Below are 26,757 nucleotides of genomic sequence, written 5' to 3' on the forward strand. Positions count from 1 at the left end.
GCGACTAGGAACCGACTAGACTCCGTGCTCTCTCCGGGTCTTGCGGGGAGGAACTGGAAACCGATGCGACTCTGTGCTCTCGCTGGGTCTCTGACGGGGGGGGGGGGGGGACCAGAAACTGACACGACTTCGTGTCCTCGCCGGGTCTCCGGGGGCGGGGGACACTGGAAACCGACAAGACTCTCGATGCTCTTTCTGAGTCTTCGTTAGGGGGGGGCGGGGGGGGCGATCCAAAACCGACAAGACTCGGTGGTCTCTCCGGTTCTTCGGGCGCAGGGGGGGACCAGAAGCCGACGAGACTCCGTGTTCTCTCCGGGTCCCTGAGAGGGGGACTGGAACCCGACAAGACTTCGGTGGTGGGGGAGACGGGAAACCGACGGGACGTCGTGCTCTCTCCTGGTCTCTGAAGGCGGGGGGGCCGCTGGAAACCGACAAGACTCCCGCGGCGCTCTCCGAGGCGGGGACGGGAAACCGGGGGGGACTCCCCGTTGAATCCGGGTCCGCGGCGGCGGGGCGGGCCGGCCGGGGAGGCGCGGGCCGGTCCCGGGGGGCGTCTAAAGCATAGGCGCGAGGCCCCGGAGGAGGTCCCGGGCCAGAGGGCCGGCCTCGGGCCCGAGGGAGTCAGCCCGGTAGGCCATCCGGGCCAGGAGGCCGAAAACCTCGCGGGCCGCCTCCTTCGGCCGGGCCATCTGGATGGGGGCGAGAGGGACCGGGTCGGGGGGACGGTCTCGGGGGCCGCGCGGCCCGGCGGGGGGCGGGAGGACCCGGGTTCTAATCCCGGCCCCTCCGCTCGTGGGCCCGGGCGAGGCGCTTCGCCTCCCTGGGCCTCACTTCCCCCCGCCCCGGATAACGGGGGTGAAGACCGTGACCCGATTAGCTCGGATCTCCCCCGGCGCTCGGCGCGGTGCCCGACACGTAGTAAGCGCCTCGCAGACGACTATCCTCATCTTCCACGATCCCTCCAGACCCTCCTCGCCGACCCCCCCCGCCTCCGGTCCATCCTCCGCCCGGATCTCTCTTCTCCCGGGGCGAGGGGCGAGGACGGCCCCTGGTCCCGGGCGGGAGGGGGCCCGCTTACCTCCGCGACGGCCTCTCCGGCCACCTCGCGCCCGGCGGGGGCGAGGAGCAGGAAGGCGAGGAGGAGGTGGCGGGCGACTTGCCGGGCGGGCCGGGGCCCGGGTCCGTCCCCCGCGGCGCTCAGGGCGGCCCGCAGCTCGTGGACGGCGAGGGCCGGGCGGCCCGCCAGGAGGGTGAGGCGGCCGTGCAGCGACCGGGCTTCCGCCTGCGCGCCCACGCGCGTGTGCACGCGCACGGGACCGGCGAGGGAGAGATCGGAGTGGCTCATCCCGCCCTTCATCCCTCCACCCACCCATCCGCCCATCCCTCCACCCATCCATCATCCATCCATCCGCCCACCAGCCCCCCAGCCCCCACCCACCATCCTCCATCCACCCCCCCCCCTTTCCATCCCACCCACCCACCTATCTCTTCATCCACCCATCTATCCATCCCTCCATCCCCCCATCCCTCCACCCACCCATCCATCCATCCATCCCTCCCTCCCTCTATCCGCCCATCCCACCTACCCATCCACCCACCCATATACCCACCCACCATCCCCCCATCCATCCACCCACCCCCATCCCCCTCCACCCATCCATCCCTCCCTCCCTCCATCCACCCACCCACCCATCCATCCCTCCCTCTATCCGCCCATCCCTCCATCCATCCACCCACCTACCCATCCACCCACCCACCATCTCCCCATCCATCCATCCATCCATCCATCCATCCATCCTCTCGTCCATCCATCCCTCTATCCACCCATCCATTCACCCACCATCTCCCCATCCATCCCTCCATCCCTCCCTCCCTCCACCCATCCATCCACCAGCCACTCATCCACCCCTCCATCCCTCCCTGCCTCCGTCCCCCACATCCATCCCTCCCTCCAACCATCCATCCGGCCATCAGCGGTGTTTACCGAGTGCTCACCGCGTTCGGGGCCCTGGGCCGAGCCCTGGGAGAGCACGCTACGAGCCCTTGGCCTCTAATAATAAGCGTGTTGGTATTTGAGCGCTTACTACGTGCTGAGCACCGTTCTGAGCGCTGGGGGAGATACAGGGTCATCGGGCCGGCCCACGTGAGGCTCACGGTTAATCCCCATTTTCCAGAGGACGTCACTGAGGCCCAGAGAAGCGAAGCGACTCGCCCGCGGTCACAGAGCTGACCGGCGGCAGAGCCGGGATTCGAACCCATGACCTCCGACTCCCACTGAGCCACGCCGCTTCTCTAGGCGGTCAGCTCACTGTGGGCGGGGCACGTCTCCGTTCTATTGCCCTGCCATCCTCTCCCAAGGGCTCGGCCCGGTCCTCCGCACAGAGTGAGCGCTCGGCACGTTCCGCCGACTGACCGTCCCCCCGGCTAGACCGCGAGCGCCTCGCGGGCGGGGGGACGTGTCTACCGACTCGGTTGGGCTGTCCTCTCCCGGGCGCCCGGGAAGCGCTCGATGGGTACCGCCGACCTCCCGGGTGCCCGACCGGCGTCCCGCCGCCGATCCGCCCCCCCCCCCCCGCCGGGCTGAGCCGGTGCGGGCCCGGGTACCCACCAGAACGCGGGCCCTCCGAGGGGGCGTGTCCGGGGCCGGGGGGCTGTGGTAGAAGGCCAGGAGCCAGAGGGACGCGCGGGGGCACCCGGCCCCCGGACTCAGCACCTGCCGGGCAGCGGCCGATACCCACGCTCCAAAGTGGACCAGCAGAAACCAGCTCTCCCACTCCCTGCCTGCTCCTCTTCCTCCTCCTCCTGCTTCTCTTCCTTCTTCTCTTCCTCTTTCTTCTCCTCCAGCTCCTTCTCCTCTTCCTGTTTCTCTTCCTCCTCCTGCTTCTCTTCCTCTTCCTTCTCCTCCAGCTCCTTCTCCTCTTTCTCCTCCTGCTTCTCCTCCTCCTCCTCCTGCTGCCGTACAAGACCTGGAATGGAATCAAAACATGCGTCCCCGGGCGAACCCGTCTCGTTGATTTCCGTTCAGGCAGTCGGAGGGAATTTCCAATTCCTGCCGGGCTTTTTTTTTTTAAATTTATGGTATTTGTTAAGCGATTAGTATGTGCCGGGCACCGTCTTAAGCGCTGGGGCACCTACGAGCTAATCTGGTTGTTCAAAGTCCGTGTCCCACATGGGGCTTACGGTTTTAAACTGCATTTTTTAAAAAATGGAATCTGTTAAGCGATTAATACGTGCCGGGCACTGTCCCAAGCGCTCGGGTAGATGGGAGCTAATCTGGTCGTTCGAAGTCAGTGTCCCACCTGGGGCTTACAGTTTTAAACTGCATTTTTTTTAAAATGGAATTTGTTAAGCGCTTACTTTGTGCCAGGCACTGTTCTAAGCGCTGGGATGGATACAAACAATTGGGGTTGGACACGGTCCCTGTTCCCCGTGGGGCTCACGCTCTTAATCTCCATTTTCCAGATGAGGGAACTGAGGCCCAGAGAAGTGAAGTGACTTGCCCACGGTCACACGTGGCGGAGGCGGGATGAGAACCCAGGTCCTCTGACTCCCAGCCCCGGGCTCTTCTCCACTAGGCCGTGCTGCTTCTCTAAGAGAAGGGAAGTGACTGGCCCCAGGTCACCCAGAAGACAAGGGGCGGAGCCGGAATTTGAACCCAGGTCCTCTTATTCCCAGCCCCGGGCTCTCGGTGTCTCGGTGTTCCCGCCCGGCCCCGTGATGGCCTCCCGGGGCACGGTGACACCGGGGCCAGGACGAGCAGGGGAAGAGGAAGGGGAAAATCAGGAAGAAGAGGAAGGCCGGAGGAAGAGGAGGGGAAGGGGAAGGAGGAGGAGGGAAAGGAGGAAGAGGAGGACAGATGGAAGAGGAGGAGGAAGAGGAGGAGGAGGAAGAGAAAAAGGAATAGGAGGAAGAAGAGGGCTGCAGGAGGAGGAGGAAGAGAAGAAGGAGGAGGAGGAGGAAAAGAAATAGAAGAAAGGAGGTGGTACGAAGGAGGAAGGGAAGGAAAAGGAGGAGGAAGAGAAGGAGGAGGAAAAGGAATGGAAGAAGGAGGTGGGAAGGAGGAAGAGAGGAAAAGGAGGAGGAAAAGGAATAGGAGGAGGAGGTGGGAAGGAGAAAGAGAAGGAAAAGGAGGAAAAGGAACAGAAGAAAGGAGGAGGTGGGAGAGGAGGAGGAGAAGAAGGAAGAGAAGGAGAAGAAGGAATATAAGGAGGAGGTGGGAAGGAGGAAGAGAAGGAAAAGGAGGAGGAAGAGAAGGAGGAATAGGAATAGAAGGAAGACATGGGGAAGGAGGAAGAGAAGGGCACAGAGGAGGAAGAGAAGGAGGAGGAAAAGGAATAGAAGGAGGAGGAGAAGGAAAAGGAAGAGGAAGAGAAGGAGGAGGAAAAGGAATAGAAGGAGAAGGTGGGAAGGAGGAGAAGGAAGAGGAGGCGAAAGAGGAGGAGGAGGACGAAAAGGAATAGAAGGAGGAGGTGGGAAAGAGGAAGAGGAGGAGGAGGAAAAGGAATAGAAGAAAGGAGGAGGAGGAGGAGGAGGAAGAGAAGGGCTCACCGGGCAGTGGGGGTCGTGACGGTCTCCTCGAGCATCTCGGCGATGGCGCTCACCCGCTGACCCCACAGCTCTGGCGATGACTCTGAGGCAGGGGGAGACCAAGAAGTCACAGAAAGATCCCGAAACTCATGACCTTCCCCGCCAAGAAGAAGCCCGCGGTGGGCAGGGAATGTGTCTGTGGATTGTGCTGGGGTCCTCTCTCCAGCGCTCAGTACAGAGCTCTGCAGAGAGGAAGCGTTCAAGACACACAGTTGATTGATTTTACTGTCTCTCCTCTAGATGGTCAGCTCGCTGCGGGCAGGGAATGGGTCTGTTTATCGTCTCCTCGTTCATTTCTTCTTTTATTCGTATTTATTGAGCGCTCACCGCGCGCAGTGCACTTTGCTAAGCGCTTGGGAGAGACAACAGAGCGATGAACAGACACGTTCCCTGCCCACAAGGGGCTGACAGTCCCGAGAGGGACTCCCGGGTGCTTAATATAGTGTCCTGCACTCAGTAAGCGCTCAATAAATACGACCGACTGCTTGACTGGCTAGCGGCGATGCTAATTAATAGCCCCGGTGGCTTTTTTTTTGTCGTTTTTTGTGTTTTGTGGTGTTTGTTCTCTCCCCCGGGGCCAGGCTGCTTCTCCTGATGATGGACACATTCCCCGCCCCCCCACTCCAGCTTCCACGAGGGAACCCGGGAAATTGCCAGGATGACAACGTGAGGATGGCGACGGTATCTGTTAAGCGCCTCCTACGTGCCGAGCACTGCTCTAAGCGCTGGGGGAGAGACGGGGTCATCGGGTCGTCCCCCGTGGGGCTCACGGTCTTCACCCCCCTTTGACAGACGAAGAAACCGAGGCCGGGAGAAGTGAAGCGAGTCGCCCGAGGTCACACAGCTGGTAAGTGGCCCGGGCCGGGATTATAATAATAATGGCATTTGTTAAGCGCTTATTATGTGCCCAGCACTGTTCTAAGCGCTGGGGGAGATACAAGGTCATCAGATTGTCCCCCTTGGGGCTCACGGTCTTCATCCCCACTTTACAGATGAAGGAACCGAGGCCCAGAGAAGTGAAGCGAGTCGCCCGAAGTCACACAGCTGGCAAGTGGCCGGACCGGGATTACGATAATGACGATAATAATAACAATAATGGCATTTGTTAAGCGCCTGCTATGTGCCGAGCACCGTTCTAAGCGCCTGGGTGGACAAGGTCATCAGATTGTCCCCCGTGGGGCTCACGGTCTTTACCCCCATTTGACAGACGAGGGACCCGAGGCCCGGAGAAGCGAAGCGAGTCGCCCGAGGTCACGCAGCCGGCAAGCGGCCGAGCCGGGATTATGATGATGATAATAATAATAGCATTTGTTAAGCGCTTACTATGTGCCGAGCACCGTTCTAAGCGCCGGGAGGGGGGAGAATACAAGGCCATCAGGTTGTCCCCCGTGGGGCTCCCGGTCTTCACCCCCATTTGACAGACGAGAGAACCGGAGAAGTGAAGCGCCCCGCCTGAGGCCGAGCGGGGATTAGAACCCGGGACCCCCGCCTCCCGAGCCCGCGCCTCGGTTTCCCCCCCCCCCCCCGCCGGGCGCCCTTACCTTCGGGGTCCCTGGACAGGGCCGCGGTCAGGGAGGGCGGAGCGTGGGGGAAGTAGGCCTTCAGCGGGCACCTCCTCTGCCGGCGACAGGGAACCGTCCACCGAGCGTCAGGCGCGATTTATCTACGGCTCGACGACCGCGTTCACGAGCACTCACTCCTCCATTCATTCGGTCGTATTTAGGGGGCGCTTACTACGTGCGGGGCGCTGGACTGAGCGCTGGGGAGAGCACGGCAGAACAGCCCCGTTCCCTGCTCGGGCGCGGGACCGTGGGCGAGTCGCTTCCCTTCTCTGTGCCTCGGTTCCCTCATCTGTCAAATGGGGATGAACCGGGAGCCTCACGGGGGACGACCCGATGACCCCGTCTCGCCCCCGGCGCTTAGAACGGCGCTCGGCGCATAGTGAGCGCTTAACAAATACCAACATCGTCATTCCAACCTCACCCCCTCTCCTTTGGAAATCACTACCCTTCGTTCAGTCGTATGGACCGAGCGCTTACTGTGCGCGGGGCACTGGTCGAAGCGCTGGGGAGAGGACGAGAGAAGAACGAGCGGGCCCGTTCCCAACCGGCCGGGAGCCGGCCGTCTAGAGGGGGAGACGGAGGGGAAGAGAAAGAATAATAATAATGATGACGTTGGTATTCGTTAGGCGCTCACTAGGCGCCGAGCACCGTTCTAAGCGCCGGGGGAGAGACGGGGTCGTCGGGTCGTCCCCCGTGAGGCTCCCGGTCTTCGTCCCCATTTGACAGAGGAGGTCGCTGAGGCCCAGAGCGGAAAAAGCGACTTGCTCACGGTCACACAGCGGAGCCGGGATTTGAACCCACGACATCGGACTTCCCGGCCCGGGCTCTTCCCACCGAGCCACGCTGCTTCTCTGAGAAAGGGAGGAGGGATGCGGACGGAGGCGGGGACGGAGGAAGGCGGCGAGTCGGGGCGGAAGGAGAGGGGAGGAGGGCGCGGGCGGGGAAGGCTTCCTGGAGGAGGAGGCGGCGGAGGAGGAGGTGTCTCTTCGATGAGCCTTCGAATGGCGGGGAGAGTCATCGTCCGTGGGATCTGAGGACGGGGGAGCCTTGCGCCGACGGCCGACACGGAGGCCGAGGGAGGAGGTCGGCCTCGGAGGAGCCGGCCGGGCTGTAGTAGACGCCCCCGGGGGGGTCGAAGCGGGGGCCGCCGCCGGCCGGGGCGAAGGGAGGACCGAGAAACGGGCCGGGGACTCACCTGCTCGCCGTCTTCGCGGAGCGACTGCACGAAGCACCGGGTAAAGACCTGGAGAGCGGTCACTACCTCCGGGGCCCCGTCGGACTCCAGCAGCGCCTGCCTGAGAAGAGACACGCGAGGCTCACCGTCTTCACCCCCATTTTACAGATGAGGCGACTGAGGCGCAGAGAAGGGGAGCGACTTGCCCACGGTAATAATAATAATACTGTTGGTATCTGTTACGCGCTTACTATGTGCAGAGCACCGCTCCAAGCGCTGGGGGGAGAGACAGGGTCATCAGGCCGTCCCACGCGAGGCTCACGGTCTTCACCCCCACTTTACAGACGAGGGGACTGAGGCTCGGAGAAGTGACTTGCCCGCAGTCCCGCAGCTGACGAATGGCAGAGCCGGCATTCGAACCCACGCCCTCCGACTCTCCGAGCCCGGGCTCTTTCCATCGAGCCACGCCGTGCCGCTCACTTCGCTTCTCTGGGCCTCGGCTCCCCGCTCTGTAAAACGGGGATGGAGCCCCGGAGCCCCACGGGGGGACAGGGACTGGATCCAACCCGCTTAGCCTGTCTCCACCCCAGCGCTTGGTACAGTGCCCGGCACCTAGTAAGCGCTTAACAGATACCACGATGATGATGATGATTATTACATACCTGAAGACGTCATCCACGATTCTGAAGATGGCAGGGTGGGAGGATGCTTGGGGCTACGGAAGGCCAGAGAGAAAGAGCGTAAGATGATGACAATAATAATATCCATTCATTCGATCCTATTTATTGAGCGCTTACTGTGCGCAGAGCACGAATAATGATGACGATGGTACTCGTGAAGCACTCACCACGGGCCAAGCACTGTTCTAGACACCGAGGCGGACGCAAGCTAATCGGGTCGGACCCAGTCCCCCGTGGGGCTCCCGGTCTCCGTCCCCATTTTCCAGACGAGGGAACCGAGGCCCGGAGAAGTGACTCGCCCAGGGTCACGCACCAGATAGAGCCGGGATTAGAACCCAGGTCCACCTGACTCCCGGCCCCGGGGGCCGTCCACTTAGGCCCCGCTGCTTCTCTGCGCAGCGTGGCTCAGTGGAAAGAGGCCGGGCTTGGGAGTCCGAGGTCGCGGGTTCGAATCCCGGCTTCGCCCCTTGGCAGCCGGGTGACCGTGGGCGAGTCGCTTCCCTTCTCTGGGCCTCGGTTCCCTCATCTGTCAAATGGGGATGAAGACCGGGAGCCCCACGTGGGACCACCCGATGACCTCGTATCCCCCCCCCCCCAGCTCTTAGAACAGGGCTTGGCGCATAGTAAGCGCTTAACAAATACCGTTATTAGTATTATTATTCATAATTATTATTATTATTATCCAGAAATGACCACCAGAAAGGCAGGATTTTTCGAACCCGGACCCCAAGCTGGTGGGGAGAGGGCGCCCCCTCGAGGACGCTGTTGGCATCACACGGATCAGAGCCCCAAAGGACCAGAGAAAGAGGAGAAAAGGGCAATAAAAATAATAATCACGAATAATAATAATAATAATGGTAATTGCTAAGCGCTTACTATCTGCCAAGCACTGTACTAAGCCACCCGATTTGCCTTTATCCACCCCAGCGCTTAGTGGAGTGGCCGGCACCTGGTAAGCGCTTCACGAACACCATCATCGTTATTTAAACAATGATATTAAATTTAATAATTCATTAATTTTCAATGAACGAATGATTTATTATTATTATTATTAATAAGCGCCGGGGCAGCTACAGGCTAATCGGGTTGGACCCAATCCCCCGTCCCCGGTGGGGCTCACCGTCTCCGTCCCCGTTTTCCGTCCCCGGAGGGTCTCTATCTGTCGCCGAATTGTCCGTTCCCAAGCGCTTAGCACAGTGCTCTGCACAGAGTGAGCGCTCAGTAAAGACGACCGAATGAACGGATGAGGGAACCGAGGCCCAGAGAAGTGAAGTGACTGGTCCGAGGTCACCCCGCAGCAGGCGAGTGGCGGGATTAGAATGATAACGATAATCCGGGTATTTGTTCAGCGCTCACTAGGTGCCGGGCGCTGTTCTAAGCGCCGGACCCGGGTCCTGCTGACTCCCGGTCAACTCTGTTGCACTGTCCTCTCCCAAGTGTTAGAGAGGCAGAGCGGTTTAGTGGCAAGAGCCCGGGCCTGGTCGTGGATTCGAATCCCGGCTCCGCCCTCGGCAGCTGGGTGGCTTTGGGCCGGTCGCTTCACTTCTCTGGGCCTCGGTTTCCTCCTCTGTCAAATGGGGGATGAAGACCGCGAGCCCCGCGGGGGACGACCCGGTGACCTCGTGTCTCCCCCAGCGCTTAGAAGAGTGCTCGGCACATAGTAAGCGCCTAACAAATACCATCATAATCATCATTATCACCCCAGTGCTTAGAACAGCGCTGGGCACACAGTAAGTGCTTAAATACCATCACTGTTATTATGATTATTATCATCACCCCAGTGCACATAGTAAGCACTTAACAAATACCATCGTCGTCATCATCATTATCACCCCAGCGCTTGGAACAGTGCCCGGCACATAACAAGTGATTAAATACCATCAATATTATTATTATTATTACTACCCCGGTGCACACAGTAAGCACTTGACAAATGCCATCATCGTTATCATTCTTATTATCACCCCAGTGTTTAGAACAGTGCTTGGCACCTAGGAAGCGCTTCGCAAGTACCATCATAATTATCGTTGCCCCGCTGTTTTGAACAGTGCTTGGCACGTAGTAAGTGCTTAAATACTGTCGTCATCATCATCATCATCATTATCATTGTTACCCCAGCGCTTGGCACATGGTAAGCGCTTAACCGACACCGTTCTTATTATTTCTTATTATTATTCCGGGGCCCCGCACACGGTCGGCGCTCAGTAAGTAGCATCCGTTGATTGACCGACCGATTGATTTTTCTGCCCCCCCAGCGGGTCGCGGGCGGGGACCGCGGTGGCCCCGGACCGTCCCGGGCGCTCAGCACAGCGCCCCGCCCGCGGCGCGCGCCGGCCGGGGAGGAAGAGGGGCGGATTGACCAGCATGGATCGGAGGGCGAGGGTCTCCAGCTGCTCCGGCAAGGCCCCGGGCCGGGTCAGGAGGTCCCGGAGCAGGCGGACGGCGGCTCGTTCCAGGCCCGGCACGTGGCGGAGCCAGAGGCCGACGACAGCCCGCCTGGACGGGGACGTCTTCTTCCTGCGGGGGGGAGCCACGCTGAGCGGGGGCCGGGGGGTGTGGACGCCCACCAAGGGATGCCCCCCCGAAGCCCTTCTCCCCTGCCTTTCTCTTCTCTTCGGCCTTCACCTCGTCCTCCCCATCCCCTCCTCCCCTTCTCCTCCTCCTCCCACCCCACCCCCACCCCTCTTCCTCTCCTTTCCCCTCTCCTATTCCCCCTTCTTCTCCTTTTTCACCCTTCCTCCTTTTCCTCCTGCACCTTTTCCTTCTCTCTTCCCCCTCCTCCTTTTCCTCCTCCTCCTTTTCCTTCTCTCTTCCTCCTCCTTATCATCTTCCTCATTTTCCTCGTCCCTTCTTCCTCCTCTTGCTTTTCCTCTTCTCCCCTTTTTCCTCCTCCTCCTCCTCCTCCCCTCTTCCTCCTTTTCCTCTTCTCCCCTTTTTCCTCCTCCGCTCTTCCTCCTCCCCTTCCTTTTCCACCTCCTCTTCTTCTCCCCTTTTTCTTCAATTTCCTCCTCCTCTCTTCCTCTCTTCCTCCTCCTCTTCCACTTCTTCTTCCTCCTGCTTTTCCTCTTCTCCCCTCTTTTTCTTCCTCATTTTTCTTCTCCCCTCTTCCCCTCCTCTTCTTCTCCCGCATTTTCCTCCTCCCCTCTTCCTCCTCCTTTTCTACCTGCTTTTATTCCTCTTTTCCCCTCTTTTTTCTCCTCCTCCTCATTTTCCTCCTCCCCTCTTCCTCCTCCTCCTTTTCCACTTCTTCCTCCTTTTCCTCCTCCACCTGTTCCTTCTCTTCCTCCTCCTTTTCCTCCTTCTCCTCTACCTCCCTTTCCTCCTCTTCCTCCTTCTTGTTTGTTAAGAGCTTACTATGTGCCGGGCACTGTACCAAGCACTGGGATAGACACCAACTAATCAGGCGGGACACAGTCCCCGTCCCACAAGGGGCTCGCAGGTTTAATCCCCATTTCACGGATGAGCTAACCGAGGCACAGAGAAGCTAACTGATCTGTCCAGGATCACACAGCTAAATTATACTCTCCCACACACTTAATACAGTGCTCTGCCCTCACTAAGAGCTCAATAAATACCATTCATTGACTAATTTCCTCCTCCTCTAGACGCTAAGCTCTACGGCGACCGTTATCTATCAACTCGGTTGTTTTGGACTCCCCCAAGAGCTTAGTACAGTGTTCCGCACGCAGCAAGCGCTCGCTAGATACTGTTGACTGATTGACACTAAACGTGAGGCCGGAAAATCTTTAAAACGCCAGAGATATTTCCGGTTTGGGTTTTAAAAAGTCATCGGCTTTACGAGAAATTAAAGAAAAAAAATCCGTTAGGAAACCGTAACCGAGGATAGAGCCCTGAAGACGGGTTCTGATCAGTCTTTTTCCATTTTCCTAGGCTGAGGGAAACAGAGCACCTCAGTAAAGGCGGAATTCATTGGACTTGAAAAAGATCTAACCATAAATGCTTCCCCCCAAATTCGAGAGGAATTAAAGAGCATCTTTCTATTCCTCGGTCGAACCGCTCTCGCTCGAAAAGGTTTCGGGCTGAAGGTGCAAAAAAGCCTCAGACGTGAACTTTCCTTAACAAAAGGGTGACATCGCGGGCGGAGGCGTGTGAATCGATAAGAAATCTAACTGTAAATCCTTCAAGTTCAAGAGGAATTATAAAGGGCATCTTTCTATTTCTCGGTCGGACCTCTCTCGCTCGAAAAGGTTGCACTCCAAGTGAGCAGACTGTGCTTCCCGAGTGCTTAGTGCGGCGCTCTGCGCACGGTAAGCGCTCAATAGATAGGACCGAAGGAATGAATGGTGACGCTAAGGGCTCAGTGCGATAACCTGCGTCCGGGAAGCGCTCGGTAAGTACGCCTGAATGAGTCAATGTCCAGAGGGGATTCGATCCCCGTCTTCCTACCTCGACCGCGAGCCCCGTGGCGGCCGGGGGCCGTGTCCGACAACGCAGGACGGCGAGGGGGGAGGCCGGGGGTCCGCGGGCCCAGTCAGGGAAGGCTCCCCGGAGGAGGGGAAAGTGGCTTACCGCATCAGGGCTTCGTTGGCGGCTTCCAGAAACTGGATGGGGAGGATCTCCGTGGCGTGGCCGGAGTCGTGGGTGAGGAGGGCCTCCAGGAGCGGGGCCACGTCCGGCAGGGTCAGCAGCGGGACGCAGAGCAGGGACAGAACGCGGACTCTCTCGGCGCTGGGGCTGGGGGCGGGAAGGACGCGGGCTCTCAGAGGCGGAGACGGCCCCTCGGGACCGCGGGAGGACCCTCCGGGATGGAGAAGGACCCTCGGGGCTCGGAAAGGCCCCTTTGGGGGGCGGACGGCCCCTCAGAGACGGGGACGGTCCCTCGGGGCTATGGGACGGCTCCTCGGGCTTACGGATGGACCCTCGGGGCTGCGGACGGACCCTCCGAGATGGAGACGGTCCCTCTGAGCTGCGGACGGCCCCTCGGGACCGAGGACGGACCCTCGGGACCGCGGACGGACTCTCCGAGATGGAGACGGTCCCTCAGAGCTGCGGACGGCCCCGCGGGACTGCGGACGGACCCTCCGAGATGGAGACGGATCCTCAGAATGGCCCCTCCGAGACGGAGACGGCCCCTCAGAGCCGAGGACGGCCCCTCGGGACTACGGACGGCCCCTCGGGGCGGCGGACGGACCCTCCGAGACGGAGACGGTCCCTCAGAGCTGCGGACGGCCCCTCGGGACGGCGGACGGCCCCGCGGGACTGCGGATGGACCCTCGGGTCTGCGGACGGACCCTCCGAGATGAGGACGGTCCCTCAGCGCTGCGGACGGCCCCTCGGGACCGTGGACGGCCCCTCCGAGACGGAGACGGCCCCTCAGAGCCGAGGACGGCCCCTCGGGACTACGGACGGACCCTCGGGGCTGTGGACGGCCCCTCGGGGATGGAGACGGTCCCTCAGAGGCCGAGGCCCGGGAAGAAGATGAGAGCAAGTATGATGATGATGATAATAATGATGGTATCTGTTACAATGTGCCGAGCACTGTTCTATGCGCGGGGATGGATACAAGGTTAGCGGGTTGTCCCGCGTGGGGCTCCCGGGCTTCATCCCCATTTGACAGATGAGGTCACCGAGGCACAGGGAAGCGAGGCGACTCGCCCAAAGTCACCCAGCTGATGAGGGGCGGAGCAGGGATTAGAACCCACCACCTCTGACTCCCAAGTCCCGCCTCTCGCCGCTAAGATGAGAGCGAGGCGGAGGGGGAGGGCGAGGAGGAGGACGAGGGCGAGGCCGAGGCCGAGGGGGAGGATGAGGGCGAGGCCGAGGCCGAGGCGAGGAGGAAGGGGAAGGCGAAGAGGATGAGGGCGAGGATGAGAGCGAGGCCGAGGGGGAGGCCGAGGGCGAGGGGGAGGATGAAGGCGAAGAGGATGAGGGCGAGGATGAGAGCGGGGTCGAGGGCGAGGGGGAAGATGAAGGGAGGATGAGGGCGAGGATGAGAGGAAGGCCGAGGGCGAGGGGGAGGACGAAGGCCAAGAGGCCGAGGGCGAGGCCGAGGGGAAGGCCGAGGGGGAGGATGAAGGCAGAAAAGAGGATGAGGGCGAGGCCGAGGGGGAGGATGAAGGAGAAGAGGATGGGGGGAGGCCGAGGGGGAGGATGAAGGAGAAGAGGATGAGGGGGAGGCCGAGGGGGAGGACGAAGGAGAAGAGGATGAGGGGGAGGCCGAGGGGGAGGATGAAGGAGAAGGGAATGAGGGGGAGGCCGAGGGCGAGGGGGAGGATGAAGGCGAAGAAGACGAGGGCGAGGCCGAAGGGGAGGCCGAGGGGGAGGACGGAGGCGAGGACGAAGCCGAGGGGCAGGACCAAGGCGAGGCCGAGGGGGAGGCCGGGGCCGAAGGGGAGCCGGCGGGCGGGAACCCGGTCCCCAGCGCCGCTTACCACGGTGGGGCCTCGAAGTCGTCGAGACTCTTCCCTGTGAGTTCGTCCACCAGCGAGGTCACCAGCTGGAAAACAGAATCGGCGACGGGTCGACCCCGCGCTCACCCGCACACGCGGACGCGCCGAGGCACGCAGACGCAGAGACGCACACGTAGGCACGTACGAGGAGACGCACAGAGACGCGCGGACAGGCGCCGCCGCGGCAGGCGAGGAGGAGGACGTGTCTAGGCCGCGAGCCCGTCGTTGGGTAGGGACTGTCTCCGTTGCCGGACCGTGCCCTCCCAGGCGCTCAGTACGGTGCTCCGCGCCCCGTGGATCCGACCGAACGTGTCCGCTCCGAAGGAATTCCGAGACGGATGATGAAGCTTCTCCCCGCCCCGAATCCTACGGCCCCGGCCTCCCGTTTTGGATTTCCTTCCTTCCGAGGCTCTGGATTTGCCCAAGGTGAGGAGACGGAGTCGCCTAAACGTCCCGCTGAGGGGAGACGGGAGGTTTCCGTTTGGCCCTCACGCTGGTTCGGGGCGTCCGAGGACCCCCGCGTCCCGCCTCCGGCCCGGAACGCCTTCCCTCTTCCTATCGGACCGGCGGCGACCCTCCCCCTCCTCAGATCCTTCGGGAAGGGGCATCTCCTCCATTCGGTCGTATTTATCGGGCGCTTCCGGTGTGCCGAGCACCCGAGAGGCCTCTCCCGACTAGGCCCACGTCCGGCAACGATCCGTTCCTTCGATCCCCCTCACCGAGCGCTCGCCGTGCGCAGAGCGCCGTAGCGAGCGCCTCGGCGAGGTCGACGCGACCACACGAGAGACGCGTTCGCTGCCCACGACGCGCCCACTCACGTCCGGCCATCCGTCGTCCCTAAACACGTTCGTTTATTTCCCGGCAGGCGGTGGCGGACGGGGGGCCGGGGGTCTCTCTGGTGTCCTTCCGGCCTCGCCCCGAGGTGCCGACCGACGTTCGGCACGGCGCCCGGCAGAGCCGGCGGCGGAGGGACTCACGTGCGCGAGCAGCGTCGGGGCGTATTCGGGGGCCGAGAATCCCAGGGCCGGAAGGAAGGAGCCCGCTTCGAGGAGATCCGAGTCGGGGGAGGACAGCAGGTGACACAGCAGGCCCTGAGCGACGCCGAGGAAGACGGAGAAAATCGGCCTGACGGCCGACGCGAGAGGCGGCTGGGGGGTCGCGGGGACCTGGGTTCCAATCCCGCCCCCGCCGCTCAGTCCGCCGGGTGGCCCCGGGCCAGTCACTCCACTTCTCTGGGCCTCGGTTCCCTCCTCTGGGAAATGGGGGTGGAGGCCGCCAGCCCCACGGGGGGACCGCCTGATCTTGGATAATAATGATTCAATAGTAATGACGTATCTGTGAAGCGCTTACTGCGTGCAGAGCACCGTTCTGAGCGCTGGGGGAGATACAGGGTCATCGGGTCGTCCCACGGGAGGCTTACGGTTAATCCCCACTTTACAGATGAGGTAATCGAGGCCCAGAGAAGCGAAGCGACTCGCCCACGGTCACCCAGCTGACGAGTGGCAGAGCCGGGATTCGAACCCATGACCTCTGACTCCCAGCCGGGCTCTTTCCACTGAGCCACGCTGCTCCTCTGAGCGCTCACTGCGTGCAGAGCACTGGACTAAGCGCTTGGAATGGACAATTCGGCAACAGACGGAGACCGTCCCTGCCCATCAACTGGCTCACGGTCTAATGACAATCACGTTGGTATCTGTGAAGCGCTCCCTAGGCGCCGAGCACCGTTCTAAGCGCCGGGAGAGAGACGGGGTCACCGGGTCGTCCCACGTGAGGCTCCCGGTCTTCGTCCCCATTTGACAGATGGGGAAACTGAGGCCCAGAGAAGCGAAGTGACTGGCCCGCGGTCACCCAGCTGACGAGCGGCAGAGCCGGGATAACAGTGATGGTGTCCGTTGAGCGCTTACTATGTGCCGAGCACTGTTCTAAGCGCTGGGGGAGAGACAGGGTCCCTTTTTTTTTTTAATCCCCATTTTCCCAGATAAGAACGTTGGTATTTAAGCGCTTACTATGTGCAGAGCACTGTTCTAAGCACTGGGGGAGACACAAGGGAATCACGGTGCCCCACGTGGGGCTCCCAGGCTTAATCCCCGTTTTGCAGATGAGGGAACTGAGGCACAGAGAAGTGAAGTGACTTGCCCGCAGTCACAGATGAGGTCACTGAGCCCCAGAGAAGCCAAGTGACTCGCCCGAGGTCACACAGCCGACAAAGGGGCGGAGCCGGCATTCGAACCCACGTCCTCCGACTCCCAAGCCCGGCCCCTTGCCGCTAAGCCACGCCGCTTCTCTAGGATCGAGTGATAATCACGGTGCTCGTTAAGCGCTTACTATGTGCCGAGCACTGTTCTAAGCGCCGGGGGAGATCCAAGGTCACCGGGCAGACACGGGGCGGAGTCGGGATTAGAACCCAGGTCCTCCGCCTCCCAGCCCGGGGCCCTTTCCGCTAGGCGGCGCCGCTTCTCTACGACCAGCGAAGTGACTCGCCCGAGGTCACCGGGCAGACGCGGGGCGGGGATTAGAACCCAGGTCCTCCGCCTCCCGGCCCCGGCCTCTTTCCGCTAGGCAGCCCTGCGGCCCCTCCGCCGGCCTGGGGCCACCCAAGGGAAGCAGCGCGGCTCGGCGGAAAGAGGCCGGGCTTGGGAGTCGGAGGTCGGGGGTTCGAATGCCGGCTCCGCCGCCCGCCAGCTGCGTGACCTCGGGCAGGTGGCTTCACTTCTCTGGGCCTCAGTTCCCTCATCTGGAAAATGGGGACGAAGACTGGGAGCCCCGCGAAGCGGCGTGGCTCGGCGGAAAGAGCCCGGGCTCGGGGGGCCGGGGGTTCAAATCCCGGCTCCACTGCTCGTCGGCTGTGTGACCTTGGGCAGGTCACTTAACTTCTCTGTGCCTCAGTGACCTCATCATGACCCTGCGTCTCCCCCGGCGCTTAGAACAGCGCTCTGCACATAGTAAGCGCTTAACAAGGACCAACGTTATTATTATTACGGTAAGCGCTTCACAGATACAATTCTTCTTATTACCTTGTATCTCCCTCAGTGCTCAGAACAGCGCCCGCCACATAGTAAGCGCTTCACAAGAACGAACAACATTAATTCCCCGACTGAGCTCTTAATACCGTTGGTCTCGGTTGAGCGCTTACTACGTGCGGAGCGCCATCCTAAGCGCCGGGGGAGAGACGGGGTCATCGGGCCGTCCCACGGGAGGCTCCCGGTCTTCATCCCCGTTTTCCGGACGAGGGAACTGAGGCCCAGAGGAGCGGAGCGACCCGCCCACGGTCCCCCCGCTGACAAGTGGCGGGGCCGGCATTCGAACCCGTGACCTCCGACTCCCAGGCCCGGGCTCTTGCCACCGAGCCGCGCTGCCTCTCTCTCAAGCGGCCGTTCGCGGGGGCTCGGAGGGCGGGAGACCCCGCCGTCCGCCTCTCATCCTCTCGGATATTTACTACATTCTGTGTGTTCGCGTCTCATTTTCTTGGCTATTTAATACATTTTGTGTGTACGCTCCGTGGGTCCGTCACACGTTTTCCAGAGCCACGGGCCCCCGGCCAGTTAGCTGCTTTTCTCATGACACCATCTTTAAAGAATAAACACCCGACGCCCCCGAATCCCCAAGCACACTGCCCCTTTTGTTCGCCGCCCCCCCCCGCCCCCCGCGCTCCAGAGCGCTTTGCAAATTCTTGAGCGTCGCCTACCCGCCCGCCCCCACGCTCCATAACGCTGGCATTTTTTAAGCGCTCGCTAGGTGCCGAGCGCCGTCCTGAGCGCCGCGGGGGCCGGGGGGCACGGGGCGGCGACGCGGGGCTCCCGGCCTTCGCCCCCATTTTCCGGACGAGGTCCCCGAGGCCCGGGGAATAACGATGTCCGTATCTGTTGAGCGCTTACTACGTGCAGAGCGCCGTTCTCAGCGCTGGGGGAGAGACGGGGTCATGGGGTCGTCCCACGTGAGGCTCCCGGTCAATCCCCCTTTTCCGGATGAGGGAACTGAAGGGGCTCACGGTGGCTCGGTCTCCTCGTCTGTCAAACGGGGATGAAGACCGGGAGCCCCAGGCGGGGCAACCTGATGACCCCGGATCTCCCGCAGCGCTCAGAACGGTGCTCGGCCCGTAGTAAGCGCTTAACAGATACCATCATCGTGATTATTTGCCCGCTACCCCGCCCCGGAGTGCTCCAGGCACGGGGTGGGGGGGGCGCGATCCTCTGCGCGTGTGTGTCTGGGGGGGGGGGGGGTGTCTGCGGATATAATAATGATGTCGGTATCTGTTAAGCGCTTACTATGCGCCAAGCACCGTTCGAAGCGCTGGGGGAGATACAGGGGCAGCAGGCTGTCCCACGTGAGGCCCCCAGTCTTCGGCCCCATTTTCCAGATGAGGGAACAGAGAAGTGAAGTGACTTGCTCAAGGTCATACAGCCGACAGGTGGTGGAGTCGGCCTTCGAACCCAGGACCTCCGACCCCTAAGCCCGGGCTCTCGCCACTGAGCCACGCCGCTTCTCCCCAGGCGTGTGTGCGCTACGTCTGTAAATACAGCTAGATGGACGGTAGATATATCTGCACGTAGCTGTCGTTTCTTTATTCAGTTATTTTCCGACTTACTCATTCGTTTATACTCACGTCGGTCTCCCCCTCTAGACCGTGAGCTCGCTGTGGGCAGGGAACGTGCCCGTGTGCTGTCGTGCTGTCCTCTCCCCGGCGCTCAGTTCAGTGCTCTGCACACGGTAAGCGCTCGATACCAACCATCGGCTGAACGGATAGATCCATCTACACACACGTACAGATACATTTATACATGTATACGTACACATATGTAAGGTGGAGGGAGGAAAAAGAGGAAAGAAAAAGAGGAGACGGAGGGAGACAGAGGGAGAAAGAAAGAGAGAGAGATGGAGGGAGAAAAAAGAAGGGGAGAGAAGAAGATTGTGGGAGAGAGATGGAGGGGGAAAGAAAGGAGAAGAGAATGCAAGAGAGGAGAGAGAGAGGGAGGAAGGGGAAAGAAAAAGAGGTGAGATGGAGGGAGAAAAAAGGAGAGAAAGAAAAAGAGGAGAGAGAGATGGAGGGAGAGAGAGGGGAGAGAAAAAAAGAGGGAGAGATGGAGAGAGAAAGAAAGAGGGGAAGAGAGAAAGAAAAGGAGAAAGATGGAGGGAGAAAAAAGGGGGGAGAGAAAGAAAAAGAGGAGAGAAATGGAGGGAGAAATAGGGGAGAGAAAAAGAAAAAGAGGGGAGAGACGGAGGGAGAAAAAGGGGAGAGAAAAAGAAAAAGAGGAGAGAGATGGAGGGAGAAAAAAGAGGGGGAGAGAGAAAGAGAGAGATGGAGGGAGAAAGAAAGAGGGGAGAGAGAAAGGAAAAAGAGGAGAGAGATGGAGGGAGAAAGAAAGAGGGGGAGAGAGACAGATTGCGGGAGAAAGAGGAGAGAGATGGAGGGAGAAAAAAGGGGGGGGAGAGGAAAAAGAGGAGAGAATGGAGGGAGATGGAGGGAGAAAGAGAGGGGGAGAGAGGGGAAAGAGAATCAAGGAGACAGAGGATGGAGGCGAGAGAGAGAGAAGAGGGAGAGAAAGAAAGAAAGACGGGTTCATGGCCCAAGTGTGAGTTTGTGTCTGTGTCTCCCTCCCGTCCGTGTTCACACACACACAGACGTACACACCTCAACCACGTTCTTTACCCGTGGCGAAACAGCCCGGAGACGGAACACTCGGTCCAGAGCCCGTTGGAACTCTAAATCACACGCAAGGCGACCGTAAAATCCCCGGAGGTTGCGGCGGTTTAATTCGACTTAATGAACCTCACCCCCGTCCCAAGAAAGGGCTTTTGTTTCGAAAAAAGGAGCCCAAATATTCCGAGTCGTAAAGTCTGCTGTGCCCGTCGGGTTCCAGGGCCCCGTTTGATGTTTATTTTCCAAATCTTTCTAATCCACGAGGGTCCACGTTTACGAGGGGGGCCCGAAATGAGTTCGTCTCCGGGGCCTCGGTTTCCCTCCTAATCGCCGGCTCCTCAAACGACGTGGGGGAGAGGAGAGACAGCCGGGCCCAGGGTCTGACCTCGGCTCGGTCATCAGCTTTTAATAGACGGGACGTGATTGATAAGGGGCTACCAATGGCGATCGGGGTATTTCTTAAGCCTACGTCCCTCCATCTCTCCCCCGCCGCCCTTCTCCCTCCCTCCATCCCTCTTCTCTTTTTCTTTCTCTCCACCTCCTTCTTTTTACCTCCATTTCTCTCTTTTTCTTTCTCTCCCACCTCTCTCTTTTCCCCTTTCTCCCTCCCATCTCTTCTCTTTTCCTCTCTCTCCCCTTTCCCCCTCATTCTTTCTCTCTCCACCTTTCTCCCTCCATCTTCCCTCTTTCTCTCTCTCCCCCTCTCTCCCTCCATCTCTTTTTCTTTCCCCCATTTCTTTCTCCCTCCATCTCCTCCCTCTTTTTCTTTCTCTCCACCTCCTTCTATCTCCATTTCTCTCTTCTTTCTCTCTCCCCCTTCCTCCCCCATCTCTCTCTTTTCTTTCTCTTCCCCTTTCTTTCTCCCTCCATCTCTTTTTTTCTCTCTCCCTCCTTTCTCCCTCCATCTCTCTCTTTTTTCTTTCTCTCTGTCCCCCTCTTTCTCCCTCCATCTTTCTCCCCTTTCTTTCTCTCCCCACTTTCTCCCTCCATCTCTTTTTCTCTCTCTACCCTTTCTCTTCTTTTTCTTTCTCTCCCTCCCACTTCTCCCTCCATCTCTCTCCTCCTTTTCTCTTCCCCTTTCTCTCTCCCTCCATCTCTCTCCTTTTTCTTTCTCTCTCCCTCCATCTCTCTCCTATTTTTCTCTCTCTCTGCCCCCTTTCTTTCTTCCTCCACTCTTTCTTTTTTTCTCTCTCTGCCTCCTCCTTTCTCCCTCCATTTCTCTCTTTTCTTTCTTTTTCTCCCCCTTCCTCTCATCTTTCTTTCTTCCCCTCTCTTTCTTTCTCCCTCCATCTCTCTCTCTTTTCTTTCCCTCTCTTTCTCCCTCCATCTCCCCTCTTTTTCTTTCTCTCTCCCCCCTCCTTCTCCCTCCATCTCTCTCCTTATGCTTTCTTTCTGTCCTCTTTCTTTCTCCCTGTTCTTTCTCTCTCCATCTTTTTCTTTCTCTCTACCCCTCTTTCTCCCTCCATTTCTTTTTCTCTCTCCCCCTTCTCCCTCCATCTCTCTCCTTTTTCTCTCTCTCTATCCCCTTTCTTTCTCCTTCCATCTTTCTCCCCTTTTTCCTCCTCTCTCTCCCCCTCTTCTTCCCTCCAACTCTCTCTCTTTTTCTCTCTCTACCCCCTTTCTCCCTCCATCTCTCTTTTTCTTTCTCTCCACCTCCTTCTTTCTCCCTCCATCTTTCCTCTTATTTCTTTCTCTCTCCCCCTTTCTCCCTCCATCTCTCTCCTTTTTCTTTCTCTCTCTCCCCACATTCTCCCTCCATCTCCTTCCTCTTTTTCTCTCTCCACCTCCTTTCTACCTCCATTTCTCTTTTTCTCTCTCTCTCTCCTTCCTCCATCTCTCTCTTTCCTCTCTTCCTTTCTCTTTCTCCCTCCATCTTTTTTCTCTCTTCCCCTCTCCCTCCATCTCTCTCATTTTTCGTCCTCTCTGTCCTCCTCTTTCTCTCCCCCTTTCTCCCTCCATCTTTCTCCCCTTTTTCTCTCTCTCTCCCCCTTCTCCCTCCACCCCCTCCCCTTTTTCTGTCTTTCACACCCCTCTCTCCCTCCATCTCTTTCCTTTTTCTTTCTCTGTACCTCTTTTGCTCCCTCCACCTTTCTCCGTTTCTTTCTCTCTCTCCCCCTCTATCTTTCTCTTCTTTTTCTTTCCCCCTCCCCCCTTTCCCTTTCTCTCTCTCTACGTCCTTTTCCTCTCTCCATCTCTCCTTTTTCTTTCCCTCTCTCCCTCTTTCTCCCTCCATCGCTCTCCTTTTCTTTCTCTCCCTCCTCTCTCCCGTTTTCTTTCTCGCTCTCCCCTCTCTCTCTCCCTGCATCTCTGTCCTCTTTTTCCTCTCTCCCCATTCTCTTTCTCCCTCCGTCTCCCTTCATATCCGACTGACAGTCACTATCCCCCCTTCAAAGCCTTTCTGAAAGCACATCTCCTCCAGGAGGCCTTCCCCAAGCCCTCCTTTCCTTCTCCCCCGCTGCCTTCTGCGTCGCCCTGGCCCGCTCCCTTTCTTTATCCCCCGCCCCGCACCACCTGTGTACATAGCCGCAAATTATTTCTCTTAATGTCTGTCTCCCCCCCCTCCAGGCTGTAGGTTCCTCGTGGGCAGGGAACGTATCGTACGGTCTCGAGCGGGAGACCGACGTTGACGTGAATGAAAACGTCATCGATAACACGTGGCCGGAAGACGCGTCCAGTAAGTGTCGGGGGGGTGGCGGGCGGGATGGATATCAAACGTCCAGAGGTCGCGGATCCAAGCGCGGGGACGACGCGCTTTTGCGTCGCTGGGAAACCCAGTTCCACCTCTTTCCGGACCGTTTGTGTTCTCTGCCCCCGGTTTAACATCCCCTTCCCGACCGCCGCGCCCGACTCCTCGTAAGTCGCCATTTCCCCAAAACGGTTAACGTCTCCCGAATCCGAAGCTCTTAAAACTCGGCTCCCTGGACGACGTTAGGGGGAGGAGTTTTCAGGATGTGGAGCTGCTTCGTACCAACGCCCCGACGGGAAGCAGCAGGCTTGGGAGTCGGAGGTCGTGGGTTCGGATCCCAGCTCCGCCACCTGTCAGCCGGGTGACCTCGGGCAAGTCACTTCACTTCTCTGGGCCTCGGTTCCCTCATCTGGAAAATGGGGATGAAGTCCGGGAGCCCCACGTGGGACGACCTGGTCCCCTTCTATCCCCCCCAGGGCTTAGAACGGTGTTTAGCGCATAGTAAGCGCTTCACAAATACCACGATCATTATTATTATTATTATTAATAATCATCATCCTAATTATGGTATTTGTTAAGCACTTACCAGGTGCCAAGCACTGGTCGGAGCGTCGACACTAATTGGAGTGTTTTCCCCCACCCTCCATCCTGCCCTGGGCGAGCACTTTTCCCCACCCTCCATCCTGCCCTGGGCGAGCACTTTTCCCCCCACCTTCCTTCCTGCCCTGGGCGAGCACTTTTCCCCCACCTTCCGTCCTGCCCTGGGCGAGCACTTTTCCCCCACCTTCCGTCCTGCCGTAGCGAGCACTTTTCCCCCACTTTCCACCCTGCCCTAGAGGACATTTTCCCCCCCACCTGCCATCCTGTCTTAGGGAGCACTTTTCCCCCCACTTTCCATCCTGCCCTGGGCGAGCACTTTTCCCCCACCTTCCGTCCTGCCTTGGCCGAGGGCTTTTCCCCACCTTCCACCCTGCCCTGGGCGAGCACTTTCCCCCCACTTTCCATCCTGCCCTAGAGGGCATTTTTCCCCGAGGGTAGAATGCTGGGGGGAAAGTGCCCGCCCAGGGCAGGATAGAAGATGGGGGGGGGAAATGCCATCTATCCGGCCCTAGAGGGCATGGTCCCCCCCACCAGCGTGGCTCAGTGGCCAGAGCCCGGGCTTGGGAGGCAGAGGTCGCGGGTTCGAATCCCGGATCTGCCCCTTGTCAGCTGGGTGACTGTGGGCGAGTCACTTCACCTCTCTGGGCCTCAGTTCCCTCATCTGTAAAATGGGGATGGAGACCGTGAGCCTCACGGGGGACACCCCGATGACCCCGGATCTCCCCCAGAGCTTAGAACGGTGCTCGGCACGTCGTAAGCGCTTAACGGATGCCAACGTTATTATTAGCATTATTAAAGATGATCGAATGAACGGTTTTTTCTTTTTTAAAAAAGGATCGGGATTCTAATCCCGGCTCCACCCTCTGACCGCCGGCCCGAGCCCCCCGCCCCCACGTCTGCAATCCGGGGGTCTTCCCGGAGGCGGCGGGGGACGACGACCTACCCGGATCCAGTTGTTGACTCTGAATTCCAGCGGGGTCCGCGGGTCGGGGCAGAAGAGGTGGCTGAGGCAGGCCAGGACGGCCTCCTGGCTCTCGTCTGCGGGGAAGAGAAACAAAATAAAATAGAGAAATGGCGGTATTTGTGCGGAGCACCGTTCTAAGCGCCGGGGTGATCAGGTCGTCCCACGTGGGGCTCACAGTCTTCATCCCCATTGGACAGATGAGGTCACTGAGGCACAGAGAAGTGAAGCGACTCGCCCACGGTCACCCAGCTGACAAGGGGCGGAGCCGGGACTCGAACCCACGACCTCTGACTCCCAAGCCCGGCCTCTTTCCCCCGAGCCGTTCGACCCACGGGGCCCTTCCCTGCCGCGTGACCCTGGCCCGGTCACTTCCCTCGTCTCAGAGAAGCAGCACAGCCTCGCGGAAAGAGGCCGGGGGCCGGGGAGCCGGAGGAGAAGCGGCGCGGCTCAGTGGCAAGAACACCGGGCCTGGGAGTCACAGGTCGTGGGTTCGAATCCCGGCCCCGCCCCTTGTCTGCCGGGTGACCTTGGGTGAGTCTCTCAACTTCCCTCTGCCTCAGTTCCCTCATCTGTCAAATGGGGATGGAGACTGTTTAACCCCCACGGGGGACAACTTGATCACCTTGGATCTCCCCCAGCGCTTAGAACGGTGCTTGGCACAGAGTAAGCGCTTAACAAATACCATCATCATTACGATGATCTTATTATTGTAGTAATAATATAATATACCGCATAGTATACAATATATTATATGTTATCATATGTTGTTGTTGTTGGTGTTTGTCAAGCGCTTACTATGTGCCGAGCACCGTTCGAAGCGCCGGGGTAGACGCAGGGGAATCGGGTGGTCCCACGTGGGGCTCGCGGTCTTCATCCCCATTTTCCAGACGAGGTCACTGAGGCCCAGAGAAGCGAAGCGACTCGCCCACGGTCACACGGCTGACAGGTGGCAGGGCCGGGAGTCGAACCCGTGACCTCTGACTCCAAAGCCCGTGCTCTTTCCGCCGAGCCGCGGATATATACCATATCATATATCATACATTATACGGCAATATATGATAACAACATAACGATAGTAATAATACAATCATGATGATGATGATTGATGATGATAGTAATAATGATAATAATGATGATAATAATGATGATGTTACGATGAGGCCGGCTCTCCCGCTTCTCCGCTGCGTGACCTTGGGCAAGTCACTTTCTCTCATCTACGCCGGAGCTTACGGTGTCCGGCATGAGAAGCAGCGTGGCTCACTGGAAAGAGCACGGGCTTTGGAGTCAGAGGTCATGGGTTCGAACCCCGGCTCCGCCACTTGCCGGCTGTGTGACTTTGGGCGAGTCACTTAACTTCTCGGTGCCTCAGTTCCCTCATCTGTAAAATGGGGATTAAGACTGTGAGCCCCACGTGGGACAACCTGATTCCCCTGTGTCTACCCCAGCGCTTAGAACAGTGCTCGGCACATAGTAAGCGCTTAACAGATACCAACATTTATTTATTTTATTTATTTATGTCGGCGGCGCTTAATAAGTACCCAAAAGAGCAAAACCGGTCTTACCGCATCCTATGACGCTTGGATTCCAGCAAAGTCGTCCCAGCAACTGGCAAATTAACGGGAATCTCTGGATGGCGAGGGGGGCGTTCTGAGGAAGGACGAGGACACGGGCCGGATCTCTCTGTTGGGCCGGGGAGGGCCCGTCTACTTCTTTTATTTTGCTTTCGTTGTCCGTCTCCCCCCCCCCCCCGCCCCCCCCATGATAACGGTGCTATCCGTGAAGCGCTTACTCTGTGCCGAGCACCGTTCTAAGCGCCGGGGGCGATCCGGGGTCATCGGGTCGTCCCCCGTGGGGCTCCCGGTCTTCATCCCCATTTTCCAGACGGGGTCACTGAGGCCCAGAGAAGCGAAGTGACTCGCCCACGGTCGCCCGGCTGACAAGGGGCAGAGGCGGGATTCGAACCCGTGACCTCGGGACTCCCAAGCCCGGGCCCTTCACAAATGCCATCTAATCCCGGCTTGTCAGCCGGCTGACCTGGGGCCGGTCGCTTCCCTTCTCTGGGCCTCAGTCTCCTCCTCTGTCAAATGGGAATGGAGACCGGGAGCCCCACGGGGGGACCACCCGGTGACCCCGTCTCTCCCCCGGCGCTTAGAACGGTGCTCGGCACATAGTGAGCGCTTCGCAGATACCGTCATCGTCATCGTCCTCATTATCTGAACCGACCGATCGTCCTCATCCCCCAGCAGGAAGAGGAAAAACCCGCTTACGGTGAGCCGCAGCGCTGCGGAAACCTGCCGTAGGAATTCCCGGAGTCGAGGGAGGTGAAGAGCGACGTCGTCCTGGAATTCCGCCTCCTGCTCCCCCTCGGGCCCCACCAATTTCCGCATCCAGAACTCGAACTCGTGAGCCAGGGGGTCCGGGGCCTCGGCGGCGGGGGCGCGTCCGGACCCGGGCAT

General features: G+C 59.4%; 1 protein-coding gene across 1 annotated transcript; it reads right to left on the reverse strand.

Annotated features, from left to right (window-relative positions):
- Positions 1-783: 783 nt before the first annotated feature.
- Positions 784-26,757, reverse strand: FANCC (FA complementation group C). Its single transcript, XM_029054672.2, has 12 exons — positions 26,491-26,757; positions 25,864-25,948; positions 24,281-24,375; positions 15,391-15,504; positions 14,396-14,460; positions 12,534-12,698; positions 10,235-10,520; positions 7,986-8,038; positions 7,345-7,444; positions 6,129-6,204; positions 2,609-2,835; positions 784-1,282 (listed from the first exon to the last, which is right to left on the reverse strand). The coding sequence occupies exons 1-12, from the start codon at positions 26,755-26,757 to the stop codon at positions 944-946; spliced, it is 1,872 nt and encodes a 623-aa protein (XP_028910505.2). The 3' UTR covers positions 784-943.

This window comes from Ornithorhynchus anatinus, chromosome X5 (genome assembly GCF_004115215.2).
Source record: "Ornithorhynchus anatinus isolate Pmale09 chromosome X5, mOrnAna1.pri.v4, whole genome shotgun sequence".
Lineage (NCBI taxonomy): Eukaryota > Metazoa > Chordata > Mammalia > Monotremata > Ornithorhynchidae > Ornithorhynchus > Ornithorhynchus anatinus.

Bases quoted from the DNA above. Each gene is read 5' to 3' on its own strand.
- FANCC (XM_029054672.2), bottom strand. From the start codon at position 26,757: ATGCCCGGGTCCGGACGCGCCCCCGCCGCCGAGGCCCCGGACCCCCTG. The intron at 14,461-15,390 runs GTGAGTCCCTCC...TCTGTTTTCCAG, and splicing joins CCCCGACGCTGCTCGCGCAC to CTGGTGACCTCGCTGGTGGA. The intron at 1,283-2,608 runs GTGGGTACCCGG...GTGGGCGCGCAG, and splicing joins CTCGGAGGGCCCGCGTTCTG to GCGGAAGCCCGGTCGCTGCA.